Source organism: Corylus avellana, chromosome ca1 (genome assembly GCF_901000735.1).
Source record: "Corylus avellana chromosome ca1, CavTom2PMs-1.0".
Classification (NCBI taxonomy): domain Eukaryota; kingdom Viridiplantae; phylum Streptophyta; class Magnoliopsida; order Fagales; family Betulaceae; genus Corylus; species Corylus avellana.
This window is the reverse complement of record NC_081541.1, coordinates 21,865,070-21,887,559: the sequence shown is the minus strand read 5'-3', so window position 1 is coordinate 21,887,559 and position 22,490 is coordinate 21,865,070. Positions and strand designations below refer to the sequence as shown.

General features: G+C 37.2%; 1 protein-coding gene across 1 annotated transcript; it reads right to left on the bottom strand.

Annotated features, from left to right (window-relative positions):
* Positions 1 to 5,878: 5,878 nt before the first annotated feature.
* Positions 5,879 to 20,696, bottom strand: LOC132190294 (uncharacterized protein At4g15970). Its single transcript, XM_059605243.1, has 4 exons — positions 20,366 to 20,696; positions 19,373 to 19,738; positions 6,142 to 6,623; positions 5,879 to 6,036 (listed from the first exon to the last, which is right to left on the bottom strand). Exons 1-4 carry the CDS (start codon positions 20,525 to 20,527, stop codon positions 5,973 to 5,975), a joined length of 1,074 nt encoding a protein of 357 aa, XP_059461226.1. The 5' UTR covers positions 20,528 to 20,696; the 3' UTR covers positions 5,879 to 5,972.
* Positions 20,697 to 22,490: the final 1,794 nt, after the last annotated feature.

Here is a 22,490-nt window from a genome sequence, read left to right as displayed (position 1 = left end):
TCGATTCTAACTTTTTATGAATTTTTTTTTTCCACGTCTCTCTCTCTACTCTTCAAATGTAACAACCTAAAGTAATTATTCTTCTTAACCTTCCACGTGTATGCTTTTTATTTGAGAAAAACTACAACTCCAAAAATTAACTTTTTTTTTTCTCTCTCTCTCCACCCTTCAATAGTAATAACCTAAAAGTTCAATCCCGAGGTAATTTTTATTCTTAACCTTTTGTGTATCAGTTTCACAAAAAAAGAAAAAAATTGTATTTAGCTATCGATATATAGATATGAAACTAATGTTTTGTATTACTTAATAAGAATAACACAACACTCTCCAAACAACTGTAATTGAGTACTAACTGTATTTCTAGGTTGTTTTTTTTTTTTTCAATTTGTACATTGTTTGAATGTTTGTTCTTTGATAAAAGTTGAAACTTTTGAATTAAGATAATAAATTGTTTGGACTTTTACTAGGCTAATAGAAGATTATAGTGTGTTTATTTGATTGTTGTGCCCAAAAAAAGAAGAAGTTAGAATATAATCTTTTTCTAAATAGTAAAGAGATAATTAAACATTGAATCTGAGAGGATTTATTTGATTGCGTTAAATGTTGAGTGAAATATTTTGTTTTATTAGGTACTCATAAAAGAAAAAAGATTTTGTTTATTTTGCTTTGTATTTGATTTAGTCTAAGGTTTCTATTTAATCGAAAATTTCATTACTTGGATTTATCTTTGTGTATTTATGTATGAATTTTTCACGACTATGAATTGATTATTTTTATGTTTGTTTCTCTTGAAATTTTATTTGTATAGAAATATAATAGGTATCACACTAATGAGATTTTAGGTTTTAATTCATTTGAATATTTTACTTTATTTATTTTTTTCGATTTTGTGATTTACTCGAATTGCTTAACTCTTTTTTGAGAGTATTGAAAGAGATTTATTTGATTGCATTAAATATTGAGTGAAATATTTGTTTTAATTTGTACTTAAAAGAATAGAGAATATTTTGTTTATTTTGCTTTGTATTTTTTGTAATGATTAGAACTTTATGAGTTTTATTTATATTGAAATATAATAAGAATCATACCAACAATATCAAAGTTACACTAATTTTTTATTACTGTTTTGATAATCAAAATTCAAGCTTTCTTCTTGTTATTTTTATTTCTTTTATACTTTTCATTGTAAACTACAACTATGGGAACAAAGATTTTAACATGTTTTAGTTTATGTGGATTAAACTAAAACTAAGGGTCTTATGTTGTAATTCCTTAGAATTTTTTTTTTTCTTTTTTTTTTGGGCGCTTGTGTTATACTCGAATTTTCATGCAAAAGAAAGCAAAAATTTATTTGATTACTATGCAAAAAAATATTTTCCTTTTTTAGAAATATGAAATAGATAATTAAGCATTGAATCTAATGTGAGAGCTTTATTTGATTACATTAAATTTGAAGTAAAAAATTTTGTGTTGTTTTGTATTCATAAAAAAATATTTTGTTTCTTTTTCTCTGTTTTTTTTTTTTTTTAATCTCTTTATACTTCTTTTTATTTTAAACTGCTCCGATGGGAACAAAGATTTTACCATCTTTTAGTTTATATAAATTAAACTAAATTCAATGGTCTTATGCTTTTGTCTGTGTGATTGTATTATTAAGTACATGTTCAATACACTTAAAAAAAATGCATGTTCAATAGTGTACTGGTGTATAACCTTTAATATGTATTTTCGTTAAAAGAGGCATGATAAATTTTTTCACATGAAAAGTAAAATGGGGCTGTGTTTAAATTTTAAAATTAAATTATAATAAAGAATCACGCGTATAGCGCAAGTTATGTGCTAGTTAACTAATAAAAACCCTAATAAAATTGACAGAAAAAATTATTTATTTTTCCTTCTCTTCCTTCTCTTAAAAATAATCTCATCCTCGAGTTTAGCATATTGAGAATGATTTTGGTCCAAGCCCAATTCTTGGAGTTTAAAATGTAACTGGGCTTTCTTTACTTGTCCTTGGACTCGCACTTTATAAAACTAATCTCTATAACTGAGCCTTACTTTTTTCATTTTCTTTTTTTTTTTTTTTAATTTTTTGATTTGAAACTTGCTGGGATTTACTTTCTAGCAACTCCAGCAACTTAGGTAAAAGAGCAATATTAGCTACATTTAGCTACTATTATTCTTTTTTCAGCTTCAACAGATTAGCTTCAGAAGTGCTAAACTAACATTTTTGCTACGGTAATAGCAATATCTTACTATTCACTGTAGCACCATGTTCATGTTGTTTAATATTTTTTTCTCTCTCCTCTCTCCCTGTCCCTGTCCCTCTTCCTCTTCCTCACCGAGGCATTCTTGGTTTTCTGGACAAACCCACCCAATAACCCCTCCTCCCATATTTCCTTCTAGTATCAAATCATTCTTCCTCATCTACACCTCATGAGACTGACCCAATTCCTCAAGACCAAGCTTTTGATTTTCTCATGTTTGTTGCATTAGCTTTCGATTCTGTATGGTTTGCGAGTAAGGGAGCTGTCCATTGCAGAGAAAGCACCCAAGTCATGCCCAACATGAGCACCAAAACAAACAAAGGATCTGAAATCCAACTCCTAGCTTCAAATTAACCAAACCTAAAATCATCTGAAATCCAAACAAAAAATTTCCTAACATGAGCACTATAACCCATCGTCGCAAATGAGGTTTAGATCCACCATAGGCTGACCATATCAAATCCTTCTTCTGTAACAATGTTGTTTAAGCTCCAAAATTTAAAGTTTTCTTGAGTTGTGGTGGTGTGGAGGGAGAGAGGATAGGGAAGAGGTCAGGTTGGCCATGGGGTGAGAGAGAGAGAAAAGTGAAAAAAAAAAAAAAATTTAAAAAAAGTAAATAATAATATTTTTTTTAAAAAGTAGAGAATGAAATAAAGAACTTGTTGGAGTTTGTATAACAAAATGAGTAGGTAAAATTGAGAATAGTGCTTTTTCACTGGTAAAATACCTAGATGTCAAAATTGACTTTTCCAACAAGTCAAACATGAAAGGCATGGAACTTCGTTTTTTCTTTTCTACGCCAAACTTTGAAAAGTCCTATTTTTCTCTTCCTGAGGAGCCACGAAAAGTCCTTTGAGCTAGGGTGCAGAGGAGATGCGACTGGGGTGTGCAGCTCGACTGAAAACCGATCTGTAGTTGGGGCGGTGGAGCGCGAGCTGTCTGGCAGCACGACAGAGGCTGGTGTAGTGCGACGTGGGCGGTAGCTGTTAGCGGTAAAAGGGGTGGGAGGTCTTGAGGACGGCGACGCGGGAGAGCTCGTGGCGTTCGACAAAGATTGACGGCAGCACTGTAGTGGCAGAACGGCGCGCTTCTGCGACTGGGGGTGGTGCTTCCTGGATGGTGGAGGTGAACCGCAGGCTTGGTGTTGTGGTTCGATGGCGGACGTCATGGCAATCTGGCGGCGGGCTGACTATAGAGACGCATGGCAAGGGTGATGCGGTGATTCTGTGGTCGTCACTCGTCACAGCACTGGGCTGGCGGCAGGCTGGGTTGTTCGATGGTGCGTATGGGTATTTGGGTTTGCTTTTGCGTGATTGTGGGGTTTGGGTCTTTGGGTGGCAATGGGGTGCTATGGGTTGATCCGTTGATGCCGGGATGCAACTCCTTGTGTACGTGGCGGTTGAGTTTGGGTCTGTTGGCGGCAACGGTGGTGGTATGGAATATTGAGGCAGGGACGAAATTACTTCTTGAGTGGCGGTGGATTGCTATGTGGGGACGGATTTGTGTGTATCTTTTTGTGGGTTTTGCGGTGTAAAGGGCTGTGATGCAGCGCTCCGTTTGGTAGGTGGGTTGTTTGAGTGGCTATTGTTGAACGGTGAGGGTGATGGTTTTCTAGAAAGGAGGTGAAGACATATCTCCTCCACGCGACTATTGCAATATCGTTTGATCCGCTGCATGATGGAGCAAGAGATCTTCATGTGGGGTGAACTGAGTATATCCATAAGATCGGCCACTATAACGGTGTCGCCAATGACTCATGAGTTTTGTAACGTGTTACTAGTGGATCGTTCACTGCTTGAGAAAACAATCGAGATTGGAGCTTTGATACCAATTTGACGTCAACGGATTAAGAACAAAATAAAAATAAAGTTTCACCACATAAAAGAGTAGTCACAAGAAGAAAACATCTTTCTCTCTTTTCTTCATTTTTTATTTTATTTTATTTTTTCAATATCATGATCTAACTATTAGAATCAAAAAGTCTAGATCTAACTATTAGAATCAAAAAGTATGCTTAAATAGACTAAGACACTAAACCCTAACCCTAATGTGGCTAACTTTTGGGCTAAGCTCATTATTAAATACGAACTCTTAAAACATAAATTAAATATTAAAAACAATTATAAACTTATATTAACTTTAAACTAATATTCTTTCTTCATTCTTCATCAAAAACACTAGTGATAAAATCGTCACCTTCTGAATCAAAGTGAAGCCAAATCCCAAAATCCCACTCTTGGGGTTCAACTTGTACACATTGTTAACCAATAGTTCCGAAGATGGCACTTGGAAGTTGGCCAACATTGATGAATTTTGCTTCAACTGTCTTTGAGGATGGAGTGGAAAAAGAGGAGGATATAGGTGAAAGCCAAACTAGGATTTTGTGAGAAATATGTAGGAAAATATTGTTTGTTTCTCTGACTGGGAAGACTTCAATCGATAGGAAATTACCCAAAATTAATTCATTTTTAGTCACAATAAAAAGTTTGTATACAACTTTTACAAAATATGAAATTAATTATATGGAGAAATTACAATTTTCCTATTCTAAACAATAAAATTAATTCCAATATCCTCTCAAAGCTTTCAATCTGAACGATTAACCTTGTAAATTACTGAATCTAATATCCATCTTACATTAATGTTTCTCCATGCACGATCATGTAACAAATAAAATAGAAAAAAAAAAAAAGGGAAACCATAAGAAAATCTAGATTATATATGAAAAATTTAAGAAATTTTAACAAAGAAAAACATTACAACTAACCCCTAAATTTGTAGTTCAAATGTAAAATTTTAATGAAAAATTAAGAATATAGAGAGTAAGAAGTAAAAAGAATCCTAATACTATTACTATATATATAGGTGTGCAGTCCAAGGTAATTAACAAGGCCACCTAAATATTTCAAATTGTCCGATCAAGTATTTATGACCAAGGGGCCTCCAAGAAATTGGTACATAAAAATATCCCGAAGGATCTTTATAGGCAATCATTGTCTCAAAAAGCTGTACTACCCACTTTGGAAAGACACCCCCCCAAGGCTGTGGTTTCACTAGGTTCAATTCGTGACCCTACAGAAATTTTGGAATTAATTACACTGTTTCCTAATCTAAAACTACATATTCACCTACATCTATAAGCACAGACTCACTGCAAGTCGTTCCCCAAATTATATACTTTGTTCCAAATAGAACCCTTGAGTCAAATTTATGGATGAAAAATGCAGGACATGCCAAACATGTGACAAGGTTTGTGTAAGAGAAAATACGGTGCTAGTTTGGAAGATGAGTGTAATTAATTAACCCTAAAAGGGTAAATGTCACCTAAAAATGCTTATGTGTTACATGCAACTCGTGTGACGGTTTTCATCACAACTAACAGCCAAATCTAACACAGGTGCTATTCCGATCAAAACCGTAGTATGGGGGAAAGAGTTGTTGTGAGTCATTGTTTAAGGGTGTTAATTTTGGAGGCAAAGTGGAATTTATCCAAAATTTTGGTATGACACTTTCCCTCTTGGTCCTCTGGTATTTCTCTTCACACAACTATTTATTGAGTTGCGCCTGTTTCCAAAATTTCTTCTCATCGAGGTCATTGACATCCCATCAATATGTATACAAGAAACATTTACTGTGATACATTGAGATGAGATACCCCTACAAATTCACATGCAAAGCAAAATATTCTAGGCATACGTACAATTCAAGTCAATCTTGCCATTCCTCTTGAAGGTCTTTTCCCGGGGAATCATAATGCTGGAGAGAATCAAGACTGAAATGGAGTTGCACAAAATCAGAACCAATACAGGTAATTGAAAATGCTTAATATTTTAAGCGCTAAGAAACCATAACAGAATGGAAGAAGTGCTCATTGTACCTGCAATTCTGAGGAACCGTCCAGGATAAAATTGACACTCTCTTCAAACTTGGTGGCAAAGACATATATTGCTTCCAATCCTGGAGCATAATTCTGAGATCATGAAGCTTGCTGTCTAGACCATAACAACAATTTGCATGCATTGTACAAACTAGATTCAAATCTTTGCTAGGCTCACAAAGCCCACCAAAGTAAGCAGTGTCTAAGAATTTCATCTTCAGTCCAATGTCCGTGATGAATGAATGAAACTTGATGATATTGAGCACATCCTGATCATGGTATTCAGGATAAGTTTCATGTGAAGAGTACCAGAATTTGTAGAACTCTATTGACCGATTATTTGACTTTACATAGTTAAACCCTCCATTGGGTCTGTTCTGTACATCATCAGAGCTCCCTATGAAGTGATCGCATGCTATCTGGAAATCTGCATCCAAATAAAACTGTGGAAATGGGTCTCTGAACCACATGACATCAGCATCCTGGAGAAAAAACCAACCAAAAAGCCATTGAATATGAAGCAAAACTTCTCAACAACACTGATTGGAACTGCATAAGAAACAAAACAGGGAATGCCAATAAAAGTATCCCAGTTCATAGACTACAGCTGTAGTATTGACATTTTCTTAAGCAATTACCACAACAAAGCCACGTAACAAGTTGCAATGTGATCCACAAATACCAATACAGAAATAACAAGTTGCTATTATTGACGCACAGAAAAATACCAATAAAAAGACCTTTCTAAGTATTTTGAATCTAAAGCTTCTTATCAGGTTGGGTCTCTAAAACCCTAGACCCCCTAGGGAAATTTTATGATGTTGCTGTTTTATTTTATTTTATTTTTAATTTGTTGTGTGGTAGCTGTTTGCTTAAGTATTTCTTTTAATTTCGTAGGTTTAACAGGGGGCTATGTTAGAGGGGTGAAAAAGACTTATAAATAGCAAAAATGTCAATAATTGTTAAGTCTAAAACCTAATAGAATCTAGCCAGGTTTAGTTTCACCAGAAAGGAAAGTTTTCGTTGCTAAACCAAGCCCTAATTGTATACCAACTCCTTCCTATTTTCTAGGAGTTGTCTCCTAACTTATTTCAAGAAGAAAAGAAGTTCAGTTTACAAGGAAACTTAAACCTAATCTGCTGCCAGCCTGTAATCCAACTTAAAACCATAATTTCACCCCATAGAAGTCAGTCTACAGCTGCAAAACACCTCATGTTAGCTTGAAAAAAAAAAAAAAAACTCAGCTCTCTCTCTCTCTCTTTACTTAAACCTAAACCTACAAACAATCTCCTTCACAGCTGCAACCAAAATAGGTAGGATTCTCAACGTTTTTCTCAAACTTTTCTATTGAAAACTGAATTTCAGGTTTTCTGTTGGGCTTTCTTTCTCTGTTGGGTTTCGGATGGGAGGGCTTTCTTTTTTTCTTTTTTTTTTCTTTTCTTTTTCTATTTTTTCTTTTTTTTTTTCTGATTTTCTTGTCCCCTTCTCTGTCTCTTCCTTTTATGGCGTTCTCTTGTATACTTACTGTGTACTAGGGTTGCGCCCCTCTGCGCTCTTGATATTTGAAACATTACTTATAAAAAAAAAAAAAAAAAGAAAAGAGAAACTGAATTTCAGATTGCATATAACCTACCTAAAATTTCCATATAGTTTTTTTCGTAAAATCAGTTGCAATTTGAGCCTCCAACATGTTTGAAGCGAGTGAAAAGTCCTGTATCTCATGCTGGAGTTTATTTGACAGAGATGTCAAGATGAAGGAGATGTTTGGTGAACAAAGTCGTCCTACTAGGCAGGACACGACAAAGAGCCTAATTAATACTGGAATGACTGAAGCAACACCAGTTCACAATCATTGTCAAGATATGATCGCATGCTTAAAAGTACTGGAGGTGTTGAATGAAAAGATTGATGATCAATCTCAAGTGGATGAAATCCTCCAGTCACTGTCAAACTCATTTAATTAATACAGACTTAGGCACCGTTTGGTTTGCAGAATGGGTATTCCATTATGAAATTGAATAGGTATTACTAGGAATAGAAGAAGTTGGAATTGAATAATTATTCCAATTCTTTAGTTTGGTAGCAACACATATTTCATAATTGGAATTGAACTAAAGTTACTAAAAAGCCCATTCGATTTCTAATTTTTCCAAAACTCAAATTATACAAAAAAAAATAAAAAAATTGGTTAACGTGTGGTGGCCGGCCACCCACAACCCCCGGTGCCATCGGGGGTGGCGCGACCACCCCCGATGTGAATCGGGGTGGCTAGGCCACCCCGGAATCTCACCGAGGGTGGTCTTGGCCACCCCCAGGGTCTTCTATGGGTGGCCGGCCACCCACAAGAAAAAAAAAAAAAAAAAAAATTGTTTTTTGGGAAAATCTTGTCATTTCCCTCAAGAATAGTTATTCCTCTCAAAAAATGAGAGGAATAGCTATTCTTGTGTGAAAGGGATTAGTGATTCCCACAGAAATAACTATTTCTATGAATAGACCCTTACCAAACAAAAGAATGACTATTCTATAGGAATAGCTATTCTATTCTACGGGTCTATTCCGCGAATCAAACAGGCCCTTAGTCTTTCCAAACACGAAAGGGCTTACACTTCATCTGAGTTGGTGAATGTGATAATCGCAATGGATAGCATCTTGGAAGCCAAGGCTAGTGTAGCATGAGTGACTTGCATTTCTCAAGTCAAGCGTGGGCCCCATTGTTTGTTGTTTTTTGTTAGCAACACATTTTGTCTCTCCTTGTTTTACTTCTCGATGAAGTTGGCTTCTTAGTTAAGTTTTGAGATTTTACTTCACCATGAAGCACTTGACCAACTACCTCTTATTACAAGACTTGGCCTACTCGGTCTACATATATTAGTACAAGGTAGCAACTTCGTAGAGCAGAGAAAAAGAGACAGAAAAGAAGCAACTTCGTGTGAGAGAAAATAAAGAAGTCTCATTTGTATTTTCACAGTGTAGGAGTGCCGAACGGCATAAAGAGAATTTAGAAAAAGATTTCTCTTTTGTTTTTAATTCTCTTTTTGTGTGAAAGTAAGATTTAAGTGTATTGGGTCTTTTGGATTTGAGTGGTTTATTTGTACTAGTCTTTTTGTACTTCATTCTTTTGATAGTGAATTTTCTCCGGATCGTCTCCGCCAGCAGACGTAGGCTTGTTAAGCTAAGCCACTTAAATCTTTGTGTCTTGTGTGACTGATTGTGTTATTTTCTATTATGCTATTTTTTGCTTCATTGGAGATCCTATAATTATTTTTTTATCTCAACAAACCGGTATCAAAGCCTAAGTCTTTATTTTGCGGGATGGCTACAACAAAATTTGAAGTAGAGGAATTTGATAGTCATAATAGTTTCAGTCTTAGGCATATCAAGATGTGGTTTGTACTACGGCAACAAGCCTTGGTGAAAATTTTGGATGACGAGGCGCCATCAACATCATCAACGAAGGAAACGAAGGAACTTGAAGAAAAAGCCCACAGTGCAATTTTGTTCTCTTTCAAATGGAGTTTTGAGAGAAGTTGCCGATGAAGAAACTGCCACGGAACTTTGGAAGAAGCTGAAGAGCTTGTACATGAAGAAGTCCCTCACTAACCGGTTGTATTTGAAGCAACGGTTATATACCCTTAAGATGAAAGGTCCTCTTTGTGATCATCTTGATGACTTTAATATAATTATTTTGGATCTGAAAAATATTGATACTAAAGTAGATGATGAGGATCAAGCCCTGATTTTGTTGTGTTCAATACCGGATATGTTTAATAATTTTATTAATTCGATGTTGTATGGTCGAGATACTATCTCCTTAACTGATGTTAACTCTGTTTTGAATTCTATGGAGTCGAGAACAAGATTGAATAGTAAAGGTAGTGATGCAGATTGGGAAGTCCAAGGAAGTCAGATAGAAGCCACCATTCAAACCACCGTTCGAACGGCCAAGTGGAACAAAAGGCTGGCAGAAGGCTCCGTTCGAAGCCCATTCGATCTCTGTTCGAATGGCCATATGTTAATTTCATGTTTTTATGCTTTCAGTAGTTCCCGTTCGAATGACCATTTGTCCCGTTCGAACGTGTAGCCATATCTGTTTTATTATAACCGACTTTAATTTGTGTTTTATTAGGTTTAGGGTTTTATGGAGTCTTTATTCCCTATTTTATTAGGTTTAGGGTTTTGGGGGTCTATAAATACATGCTTATAGCCACCAGAAGGCAGTTGTTTATGAATCAGTTTTGATGAATAAGAAGCCTCAAAGTTGAGCTTTCTTCATATTTTCCTTCAAACCATAGATAGACTCTATAGTTTTGAGAAAAATTCTAAGATCTTTGATAGAGTTAAGATCTAAAATTATTTATCTCGTTCTTTATTGATATTCTTCGCTGCAACCCACTAAGTCACACTGCATTAGGTAGTGATAATCAAGTAGAGGGTTTATTTGTTAAGGGTCGTTCAAAATAATTCCTCTAATTTTAGAGGTCGATCCAGTGAGAGGGATTCGGGTAAAGGAAAATTAAGAGATCGACCGCAGTCCAGGTCGAAAAAGAAAGTCAAGTGGGCATTATAAACCCGAGTATTCAAAGTAAAAAATAAAGAGGATAATAAGCTAAATACCTCTCCGGTGGCTGGTGTTGTCGATGGAAAATTCTAGGGGTAATTACCTTTTTCATCCATCAACTACCACGCTATGTCAATATCCCCCCATGAACTGCCAACCTTACTGCCCAACCCCATTAGACTACCATTTTCTTCCCAAAACCCCATTTTCGTCAGTCAAACTCGTTAAAAATTTTGAAATGACTTAAATACCCTAACTTTATAAACAAAATTTAAATATAATACCCTTAAAATTAAACAAATTAAAATATATATATATATATATATATATATATATATATATAAAAAAAATCAAAAATCAAAATTAAAAAACTAAATAAAAATTAAAACAAAAAAATATAAATATATTAAAATTAAAAAAAAAACTTATAAATTAATTTATAAAAATAATAAATAAATAAATAAATAAGTCAATATAAGAAACTAAAACACAGTTAAAAAAGACTTAAACTAAAAAAGAATATAAATGCAAAATCAGTCAATGTGATTGTCTAAATTAAAAATCAATTTGTGTGATATAAAAACAATAATAATAATAATTCAGAGATTATCAAGATAAGCCAAAATAACAATTTAGTCCTTGTAATCACATTCCGTCAAAATACTTTACTGATTCTATTAGTGTATCACATCATTACCAATAGAATGATGATATGTGTCATTTTTTAATTAAAAGTAAATAACTATATTAAAAATATAAATTATTTTTAAAATTAAAATTAAAAAAAAAAAAAAAAAGAATTTAAGAGTCCACAGGCACTACCACCCTCCAACGCGCGCCACCCCCGACCACCCTAGGGTGGCTCGCGTGCCATCCCTGAGGTGGGGGTGGCCTTCGGGCCACCCTTGGTCTGGTTGGGGGTTGGCCGCGCACCACCCCCAGCCACCCCAGAGGTGGCTGGGGGTGGCGCGCGGCCACCCCCATGGCCTAGGAGTGGCTCACAGGCCACCCCCAGCCAGATCTGGGAGTGGCCCTCGCGCAACCAATTTAACGAGTTTGACAGACAAATGGGGGGTTTTGGGAAGAAAATAGTAATCTGATGGGGTCGGGCAATAAGGTTGGCATTTCATGGGGGGATATTGACATAGCGTGGTAGTTCATGGGAGAAAAAGGTAATTACCCCAAAATTCTAGGAATTTAGAACTTGTTCTTGGCGTTACTGTTTCAGATGGTTGTCTTAACAACAAGTGGGTCTTTGATACTGGTTGTACATTTCATGTCCCTTAAAAAGGATTGGTTTACTACCTATGAGTTAGTCAATGGTGGTTCAGTCTTGATGGAAAATAATGTTGCCTGCAAGATTGTTGGTATTAGTACAATCAAAATAAGAATGCATGATGGGATCATGAGGACTTTGAAGAATGTTCGACATATATCAGATTTGAAGAAAAATCTTATTTCTTTAGACACTTTAGATTCCATTGGTTACAAGTATTCTAGTGAAGGTGGAGTCAATTGGGTTAGCAAAAGCTCAGTGATACAAGCGTTTTGTGTATTACAGGCAATTGTCAGATGGTTCTTTGGTTTATTTGTTGCTCTATTTGGATGACATGCTTATTGCTGCTAAAAGCATGTCTGAGGTTAAGAGATCGAAATATCTTTTGGGTGATAAGTTTGAAATGAGGGATTTGAGTGGTACAAAGAAAATCCTTGGGTTAGTGAGTACTCCATATGAAGCTCATTTGAGACTTTCAGCAGGACTAGCACCACAAAATGAAGAGGAGGAACAGTTCATGTCACGTGTTCCTTACTCTAGTGTAGTTGGGATCATCATGTATGCTATGGTGTGCACTCGCCCAAATATTTTATAGGAAGTCAGTGTTGTTAGTCTCTACATGGTGAATCTGAGTAAGGTTCATTGGCACGTAGTGAAATGGATACTCAATTATTTACAATGGGGCCCACACTTGACTTGAGAAAGAGGCAGTGGTATTGGTTTAGTCTATGACAGAGGCAATGGCATTGGTTTTAGTGTCATTGGGTATGTGAATTCAGATTATCCTGGTGATCTAGATAAGAGAAGATATTTGACAGGTTTTGCTTTCGCTCTCTTGGGATGTGCCATTAGTTGGAAGGCGACATTACAGTCGACAATTGCTTTGTCTATTACAAAGGTAGAGTATATGGCAACGATAGAGGCAATGAAAGAAGCAATTTGGCTCAGGGGTTTGGTCAATGATTTGGGTTTGCAGGATGAGACTATTGTATTTTGTGATAGCCAAATTGCAATACATTTGACCAAAAATCCAATGTATCATGAGAGGATCAAACACATTGATGTCAGATATCACTTTCTTCAGGAGGTCGTGACACAAGGTGATATCACAATGAAGAAAATTGGTATAGAAGAAAATCCAGCAGACATGTTGACTAAGCCAGTTCCAGTTCTCAAGTTCAAGCATTGCTTGCACTTGATTGGTGTATGTAGTTTGAGATTACCCTTAGGAGTATTGGAGGAGATGTCATGAGGAAAGTTGCCGTGAGGACTTGATGAAATTCAAGTCAAGGTAGAGATTTGTAGTGTGAGTGACTTGCATTTCACAAGTCAAGTGTGGGCCCCATTGTTGTTTTTTCTTAGCCCACACATTTTCTCTCCTCGTTTTACTTCGCGATGAAGTTTGCTTCTTAGTTAAGTTTTGAGATTTTACTTCACCATGAAGCACTTGACCGACTACCACTTATTACAAGACTTGGCCTATTTGGTCTATATATATTGTACAAGAAGCAACATCGTAGAGTAGAGAAAACGAGACAAAAAAGCAGCAGCTTCGTGTGATAGAAAATAAAGAAGTCTCACTTGTATTTTCACAATGTAGGAGTGCAGCATGGCATTAAGAGAATTTAGAAAAGATTTCTCTTTTGTATTTAATTATGTTTTAGTGTGAAAATGAGATTTAGGTGTATTGGAGTTTTTGATTTTGAGTCAGCTCCATTCTTTTGATAGTGAATTTCCTCCAGGTTATTTCCATCAGTAAATGTAAGCTTGTTAAGCCAAACAACTTAAATCTTTGTGTCTCATGTGACTGATTGTGTTATTTTCTATTATGTTATTTTCTGCTTCATTAGGGATCCTAGAATTATTATTTTATTTCAATAGCTAGCATGCATATGGTCCGAACTTCTTCTAAGCCGAAAGGAGGGGAAAAATGGGGATGGTTCCAAACGAGATGGGAAGCAAGTTGCCACAAGAGTGAATAAAGTAGGAAACAAAGCAAAAACAAAAGCTAAGTCCAAAGGAAAGTAGTATCCATTGTGGCAAAGCAAAGCACTGGTTAAGAAACTACTCAAAGTATCTGGCTGTCAAACGCCAATGTAAAGGTTCTCCTTTTATTTGCAACATGCTTTGTGTTGAATCCCACTAGTTCTTGGTGCGTAGATTCAGATACACTAATCACGTACGTAATGTGAATGTAAGGGGTTTCAAGAGACAAAATACTAAGAGAAAGGAAGATGTGCCTCACGTTTAATGTGATGTCTTTGGCAGGATAGGAATGCTCGACACTTTGAAGACATAGACATCAGTGATAGAGTTGCGAAAGATTATGCTTAATATGTTACATATATGGACCACAGCACAATAACTTAATTGTTTCTACTTTTACAAATTTTTCGAATTTATGTTCTTTTTCTTCCTATTAGGAGTTCTCTTGTATACTCCTTATGTACTAGAGTTGCACCCCTCTGGGCGTTATTAATTATACGAAATTACTTATAAGAAAAAAAAAAAAAATTGTATTCTTAATCAATAGTATTAAATTTTATTAGAGTATGTACTCTATTTACATAAATTTGATTTCTAAAACCTTTTGGGTAAATGCGGTCATATTTTTGTATGCCATGGAAATAAAGAATGATAAATTGTTTATCTATTTTGAATTTGTTTGTGTTAGTTTGGAAATTATTACTTAAGATTCTCACATTACAGAATAACTCTAATATTTTAAAACCTAGGTTTTAGCTCTTTATCATTAAAGAAAAAGTTCCCTTCTACTCACGAAGCATATATTTGGCGTGTATGTCTTGAACATATTAATCCAAGTAGGATCCAAAGATTGGTCAAGAATAAGCCCCTGGGCTCATTGAATCAAACTTTTTAAACTTTGATACACTAACTTCAGAGTTTTTCAAGTTTAAGGAAGTGATTGTAAATACGATAAAAGTTCAGAGAGGTTAAACGAAGTTTTCCCATCATTTTATTAGAGAGAGTTGTCTTTTGAAGACGTGGTGTCCCACATCACCTGGGTATGGTGATGGAGATGTGCTTATATGTATACTCACACCCTTTATGACAACGCATTTTAAAGCTGTGATGGTCATGATCCCATCAAAATCCTGCAGTTGAGCGAGCTTATGCGAGAGTAGTACCAGAATAGGTGACCTCCTGGGAAGTCTGGTTTAGGGGAGCCAAAAGCAGACAATATTGTGTGTCATTTAGGGTGGGGTGTTACAAATGATATCAAAGCCATTGCTCAGCCTGAGATGGGGGGATCGTGCATAAGCCCATGAAGATCACTAGCGGGCACTCGCTGGGACGCCTAGAATGGGCTAATCCCATGAGGGTCGCCAGTGGAGACGCTGGGCCCTAATAGGGGGTGATTGTGGCCTCCCACATCGCTTGGGTATGGAGATGAAGATGTGCTTATATGTATCTCACACCCTTCATGACAACGCATTTTAAAGTCGTGATGGTCATGATCCCATCAGAACTCTGTAATTAAGCGAGCTTATGCGAGAGTAGTACCAGAATGGGTAACCTCTTTGGAAGTCTGGTTTGGGGGAGCCAAAAGCGGACAATATTGTGTGTCATATGGGATAGGGTGTTATAGAAGAGATGAAATTGTTGAAAGGATTTAATTGGTTAAGATTCTGACAGACCCTTTCAAGAGCTTGCCTTTGTAGACTTGTGAAGTCTTACTTAGAGCTAGAGGGAATGGGTGTCAAATGCATATCGTATTGGAATTAAGGGAAAATAGGAGATTGTTAGAGTTTATGCCCTAAAGTCCAATTACTTTGAATGACATTTTAGTTTTCATTAAATAAATTTGTACATTTACTGTTTTATTTAATGAAGATTGGGCATATAACTGTTTACATGTGTGCTTTAATGATTATTATTTATCATATACATGTAAGCTTCATAAGTTGCATTAAATATGACTTAGGTGTGAGTAATGAAATTATCACACAGAATATCTAAGTCATAAACCTTGTAACTTATAAATTATTATTTGTAGTCAGTAAAAGAATTGGGCATTCCATTTGATAAGACTATAGCACATCAATCATGATGATCTATCTTGATCATATGAAGTTGGGACTTTGGGTTGACATATTGGTGTAGGTACAATACACTAAACGGGCCACGTGAGTTGATATATTCTCATAACACTATCAAAAGAATTATTAGAACTCATGACTCTTATAACATTAACTCTCAATCTGCGAGGGTCGTGAAGTGAAAGTCACTTTGATACATTTAGAAGTTAAACCTTTTTGCGTCAAAATTCTTGATGTGTTGGGTGATTACATGTAACATTGTAGGAATATCACTCCTCAAAAAGGAATCTAAATCCTTTGATTTAATCAAAGAGATAAGAAAAGATCCCTTTAAGATAGATTTAATGGAATTGGTTATTCTAAATCCTAGGCCTGGATGTTTTAGTAAAAGTTACTAAAACTTTATGTACAAAGTGAAATGAAATTTCAAAAGTACGAGAATAATCAAGGTTTTAAATTTAGTGCTTAAGGATAAGAGCTAATGAGTTAAAGTGACAATCATTTTAAGACTTTAATTCTACTACAGGTTATTTCATTGAGAAGTCAAATGTAAAATATAAGAATGTCATTGGGAGTATTTGAAATAATCAAAAATAAAATACTATAATGCAATTACAATTGTTTAGTGTAATAATGCAATTATTACACTATAATGCAATTAAGACCGATCGGAAACCCTCTCTGGCAAAAGGTATGTTTCGGCGGGGGTTTTTTGGGTCGAGATCTGTGACTCCTCCTCTGTATAAGGTGAAGGAGGTGTCCTCATCGACCCTGGTTGGTTCAGGATCTAGATCGGAACTAGCTCTTGCTTTGGCTCAACCTCCTTATTCTAGTCTTTGTTTGGTTCCCGGTTCGAATTCCTTGTCGGCGTTAGAGTTTCCAAAGACTACCAGGATTGAACAGGTACATTTAGCGGATACCTCTATCCCTTCACATTCTTTTTCTTTGATACCCCTGGCTGCCCATTCGTTAGAGGCGCTAGCATTGGGAGATAGATTACACTCAATTTATTGGTTATCGGATAATGGCACTCCCATAGTTCCTAACAAGCAGATGTTAAGCTACTATCGGAGAGCTAAGAAAGAACGAGGAAGCCGGGTGAATGATTCTCTTCTTCTTGAGACAGTGGAATCCCTTAGTGCTCCACTGGTACAATATCATGCCGACTCAATCACTGGGTTCGCTGGGTTTGCTGCTTACAATGCTCAAGTGAAGCCTGTTCCTAAGAACACTAATCCGATGAGGGGCATAAGTCCGATGGAGAAAGGGAATTTTGTTTCGGAAGTGGAGGTCGCACAACCTAGGACCAAAGGCACTTCTGACACCATAACTGTTGAAAATGGTTTGACCAAACCCCAAAAGTGGCTGATTGAGTGGATGAGGGTAGGTGTAAAGGACGATGATCCGCATATGGAGAGCTTGAAGGTCATGGAGGAGGATTGTCGTCGGGCAAATAAGGTAGCACGCAATGGGAAGCTATCCCCCAACCTTCCTAATCAGGGGCTGGATGGCGATGAAGATGATCGGAAGTTGGTGTTGCTGAATGAGGTGAAAGAGAATTTCCTTCGGGAAATAAAGGTCGCGCAGCCTAGGGCTAAGGGCAAGAGAGAGCTGTTAAATTTAGAAAGTTCTATTAATTACGGCATTGCTAGCGCGTCTCCTCGGAGAAGGAAGGGCAAGACTATTGGGATGTAACGATTCATGTGGGTTTTGAGGGCTTTGGGCTTCTTTGGGTTTTTGTTTTTGAGGGTTTTTGGGTGGATTTGTTGGGGTTCTTTTGTGGGTGAGCTTCGGCTTTCTCTTTTCTTTTTCTAGTTAGGCGTTTCCACTTGTATACTTCCAGTGTACGTTGGGGCACCTTACGCTTCTAATAAAACTTCTTATTACTTATCAAAAAAAATTGTTTAGTGTAATAAATTGAAATTATTACTAACCTAGGAGTCATGAGATGACAAGTGTGTTAGGCCTACTTGAGCTAGTTTTTATTTTCCCTCTAGGCCCCTCTCCAAGCTGATTCAATTTAACCTAATTTACACAACCATATTAACCCATATGGCCATGTTTCTCAAGGAGGAGTGGAGGCTAGGTAATTTCCTAACAACTTCCATGAGCCTACATATGTCTATAAATAGGGAGCTTGAGTAGTATACAGCATGTGTACAAGGGTTGCGCAGCCTTTGTGCTTTTTAATAATACTAGCGATTACTTATAAAAAAAATAAAAAAAAATAATAATGGAAGGGGCATTGTCTTTAAGAAATCTCAGAAGACCAGGGATATATCTAGATTCCATCGCAAAATTTTAAGCAGCAATATCTTAACCAGGAAAAATAAATTGGAAGCGATTCAACCATAAAGAAGGGAGGGTGGAGAAAAAGCTACCATCACTAAGGATTTCCTGGGAGAAGGATTTAGACACGGTCCAAACTTTCAGCAATAAAGAATTTTCTATCTGTTAACTCACACCAGAAGAAAATCAAAGATATATTAACTACCAAAGAATGTGGCTAAGACAGCATTCTTCCACTAACATCCACAGCAGTTTTGCCCACAAATAAATTCCTAGCATGAAGAAACAAGAATTTATTTTTTATTTTTTATTTTTAATTCTACAACATCAACGTATTATAGTTTCTCCAGAATACTCATCCAATACATGAAGACATAGACAGAAGAACCATAAACAAATATTTTTTTCTTTCTTATGTGAGTGCCAATGCAGTTCAAGTTTGATTTTAAGAGAGACTATATTCCCAAATTCTTGACAAATCCCTAGCTGCTTTTGTATAATAATTCGCGCACCACTTTACTCCCTAGACTATAGTATACTGCTCTTTTTTTGTCAGTTGGAACCCTAAACTATACCCATTCCTCCAACGCAGCCAGCTTTTTCTTCTTATCTTTGGCCCAAACAACCTTGCAGTAAAACCTTACACTACCCTGTTACATCTAGCCCCATCAAACCAAACATAGATGTAGTGTACTCTCCATTTCTTCACTATATAACAACCTTGCATTTTCCCAATCAAACCAAATAAACAGATAAACTCAACTTTTCATTTCTTCAACATCAAAAGCCAAAGGGTAGTTTTCATCAGGTACTCATAATCAGTTCTATTAAAATGTTTCTTCTTTTTCTTTTCAAATGTCAATTCACACTGTTAAATTCACGAGGGGCACACACTTAGTCAACCTAAAAAAAATCACCTACCTGACAGGAAAGTTCGATTCAGCAATGACCAAGTCTCACAGGAGGTTTTACAAGTCAATAAAATTAATTTCGGGCATGAGTGGTAGTGCACTTGTTAGGGTGCATAGGATACAGAGAAGAGATTACCGTGAAAACAAAATTGTAGCCCATCTCAAGAACAGAGCGCAGGAAATCAATCCTTCTCCACATCATCTTCAAGTAATCAGGGGTCATAAAGTAAGCCTCGCGATGAAAATCAACTCCTTCACTGACAAGAGAAAAGCAGTGGGTATGTACAACCAGACATCGTGCAAACGCCTTTTGATCCAAGGCAATGATCACCAAATGGTTCAAAAGCCTAAGCGTGCCATCTCCAAGTCTAAAGCTTTCTAGGAAGAGATCAATCACTGAATTTGGAGCTGCCCATGCTTCATTTAGAGTTGTTAATATAACAGTTCTGCCCCCCATGGCAGCATCCTTCAAAACCTTTTCAAGCTTATTTCCACCACTAACCTACAATAGTTTCATCATAAAGCAAAAACTATTCAATGAACTCTTCTATAGAAGATGAAGTCAAACACATAAGCGCAAGGGTAAAACATGGAATTGCTTTCATTCCCGCATCAGCTATGCAGGCAGACTATGCATTTTCTTAAAAAACTGGTATTTGGTTCCAGGTGTGAGTAATGTGAACCACCCTGGGTTCTGGAACCTCACATGGTTATACAAAATGGCTAAGTCCTCTACAAACTCAACCATGCCGATGGAAATGAACTGAGGTGCATATCTACTTAAACTACCATACCAGAGTCGCTTTACAAAATGGTTCAAAATATTGATTTCCACTGCCTGTTAATTGAAAACCAAAAGCACCTTGGGTTTCATTTGGAAACATTTACCTCATCATTTCTATTTATACATTATACATTATAAACACGCGCGCAACATGCCATACTCTTGTCATTCAGTTTGGTTAATCAAAAAGTTGTTTCTAAATTCTTTCTATCACATCAAAACCAATAACCAGGGCAGGAGATTAGATAAGGAAAAGAAAATTGATAATCGATTAGCAAATTCACAACACACCTACCTAATAACCAGAAAATTAATTAATTAGAGATAATGAGTAAGTGAACAAACCAGTGAGGAATCGTCGGAGGCAGAGGAACCTGAGGGGAAGGAGAAGCGAGGGGGGAACCCGAGGGAATCTGAGGCTCTGAAAAGGACCAAGAAGGAGAGGGAGACCGCGGCCAGGAAGAGAAAGCGGCGGAGGACGAGAGCTCCGGGTTGTTCCGGCGGCATTGTTGGAGCGGCGGCGGAGCAGTCATCGGCGCTTCGAAAGGACGCAGTCGCCGGAGGGGATGGCCTCCGGTGGTAACGCACTCGCTGCGGGCTTATTATCCACCGCTACCCGGGTCATATTCGTAACCGACGCCGTTCTGATTTTTTTTTTTTTTTTTGATGATTTGAGTGTGCAAGCTTCCACGGAGTCAAAATGGCAAGAGCAAGACAGAGAGTTTTGATGGGGAGGACAGATAGGGATTGTGTGGGTCCACGATTATGGAATTTGGTTGTTAAAAAAGCTAAAACAGTTTGTATGGTATGACCTGATTTGTGATAAACTCAACTTATCGGGGATAGGATTGTAAACAAGTTGATCCTGATTTGTGATAAATTTAACTTAGGATTTGCGATAAACTCAACTTATCGGGGCTAGTGTTGTAAACGAGCCGATACACTCGACAGCTTGCTTGATACCCGCTCGGTTAAGTTTGACCCGAACTCGAGATCGACATTATAGAAGGTTGCTCGTTAATGTTGAAACCCATTTGATTAGCTAGTTATACATACCCGGCTAGCTCGATTAAACTCAACGAGGTTTCGTGAGTTTGACTTGTTTAACTCGCGAATCACCCAGCTCATTTAGGGCTTGCAAGCTTGACCCATTTATCACCCGGCTAGCCTGGCTCGTTTAGGGCTCACGAGCTCGACCCGTTTATTGCCCGACCCGACACGCATGACAATGTAACTAAGTTTATGGACTATGTTATTAATCATAGATTTAATGTGTATACTATTAACTAATTAAGGGTATAACTAACGTTATATGGAATGGGAATGAGTGTTACTCTCTCTTAGGTTTCTCTCTACGAAAACCTAGAGGTGAAGTTGAATATCTCCATCGTTTTCAGGGTGGTAGAGGAGTGATCCATTGTGTCTTGGTAGGCAAAACGGGAAGGGAGTGGTTCAAAAAATGGGAAACACGATAGAGGAGTTGACGAAGTTATGGGGAAGGTTAACTTTGATGGAGGAGGAGATTGTGAGTTTGGGCATTATTGAACATGGGATTGCACCTCTTGTGGATAGAGGCCATGCCTGTGTCGTAGGAAAACTGTTGGTGGATCGCACAGTGGGAAGGGAAATCGCGAAGACTCCGTTGATCCATGCTTGGCAACCAACGGGAAGCGTTTTGTTCAGAACTTTGGGGGTGAACCTTTTTTCTCATTGATTTTGAGCATGAGTGGGACAAATCCAGAATCATGGAGGGTCGACCATGGACTTTTGACGGGCATCTAGTTTCACTAGTAGACTTTGATGGGATAACTCCACCCGCTCAATTGGATTTCGAGAAGGTGGCATTCTGGGTCCGTATGTACGGTCTGCCACTTTCGTGTATGGGGAAAGAGATTGGGAAGCAGATTGGGGCATCGGTTGGAGAGGTGGAAGAGGTGGAAGTCGACGAGGAATGAGTTGGGTGGGGAGAATTCTTAAGAGTGAGAGTCATCTTGGACCTCTCAAAACCTTTATCCCGGGGGAGAACTATAACACTGAGGAACAAGACAATTTGGGTTGCTTTTCAGTATGAAAAAAATCCCAAAATATTGTTTCAAGTGCGGGGTCATTCGACATGGCACCCAGGGATGTGTAAGGGTCAGAGAACAGAGGATTAATGAAAGAGAGGCAGAGCCTAAATTTGGGCCGTTGCTAAGGGTCCCATCACCTACAAAAGACGGGGAATGAGCGGAGGTAGGAAATATGGAGGAACAACCACAGCCAGAAAAGTTATTTGATATAGTTTGCCATTACAATCAGTGGCGAGGTAGGGAGGGTACAATTGGAGATAGTGGGGCTGGTCATGGCAGAGGCTCAACGGGAACATCCACAACGCCGGTGAAGGAAGGGAGCGGGAATGTCTCACGAAATTCCAGCTTGTCTCTTTCCATAAGAGGTAGCAGGAATAAAGGAACATTAATGGAGAAAGAAG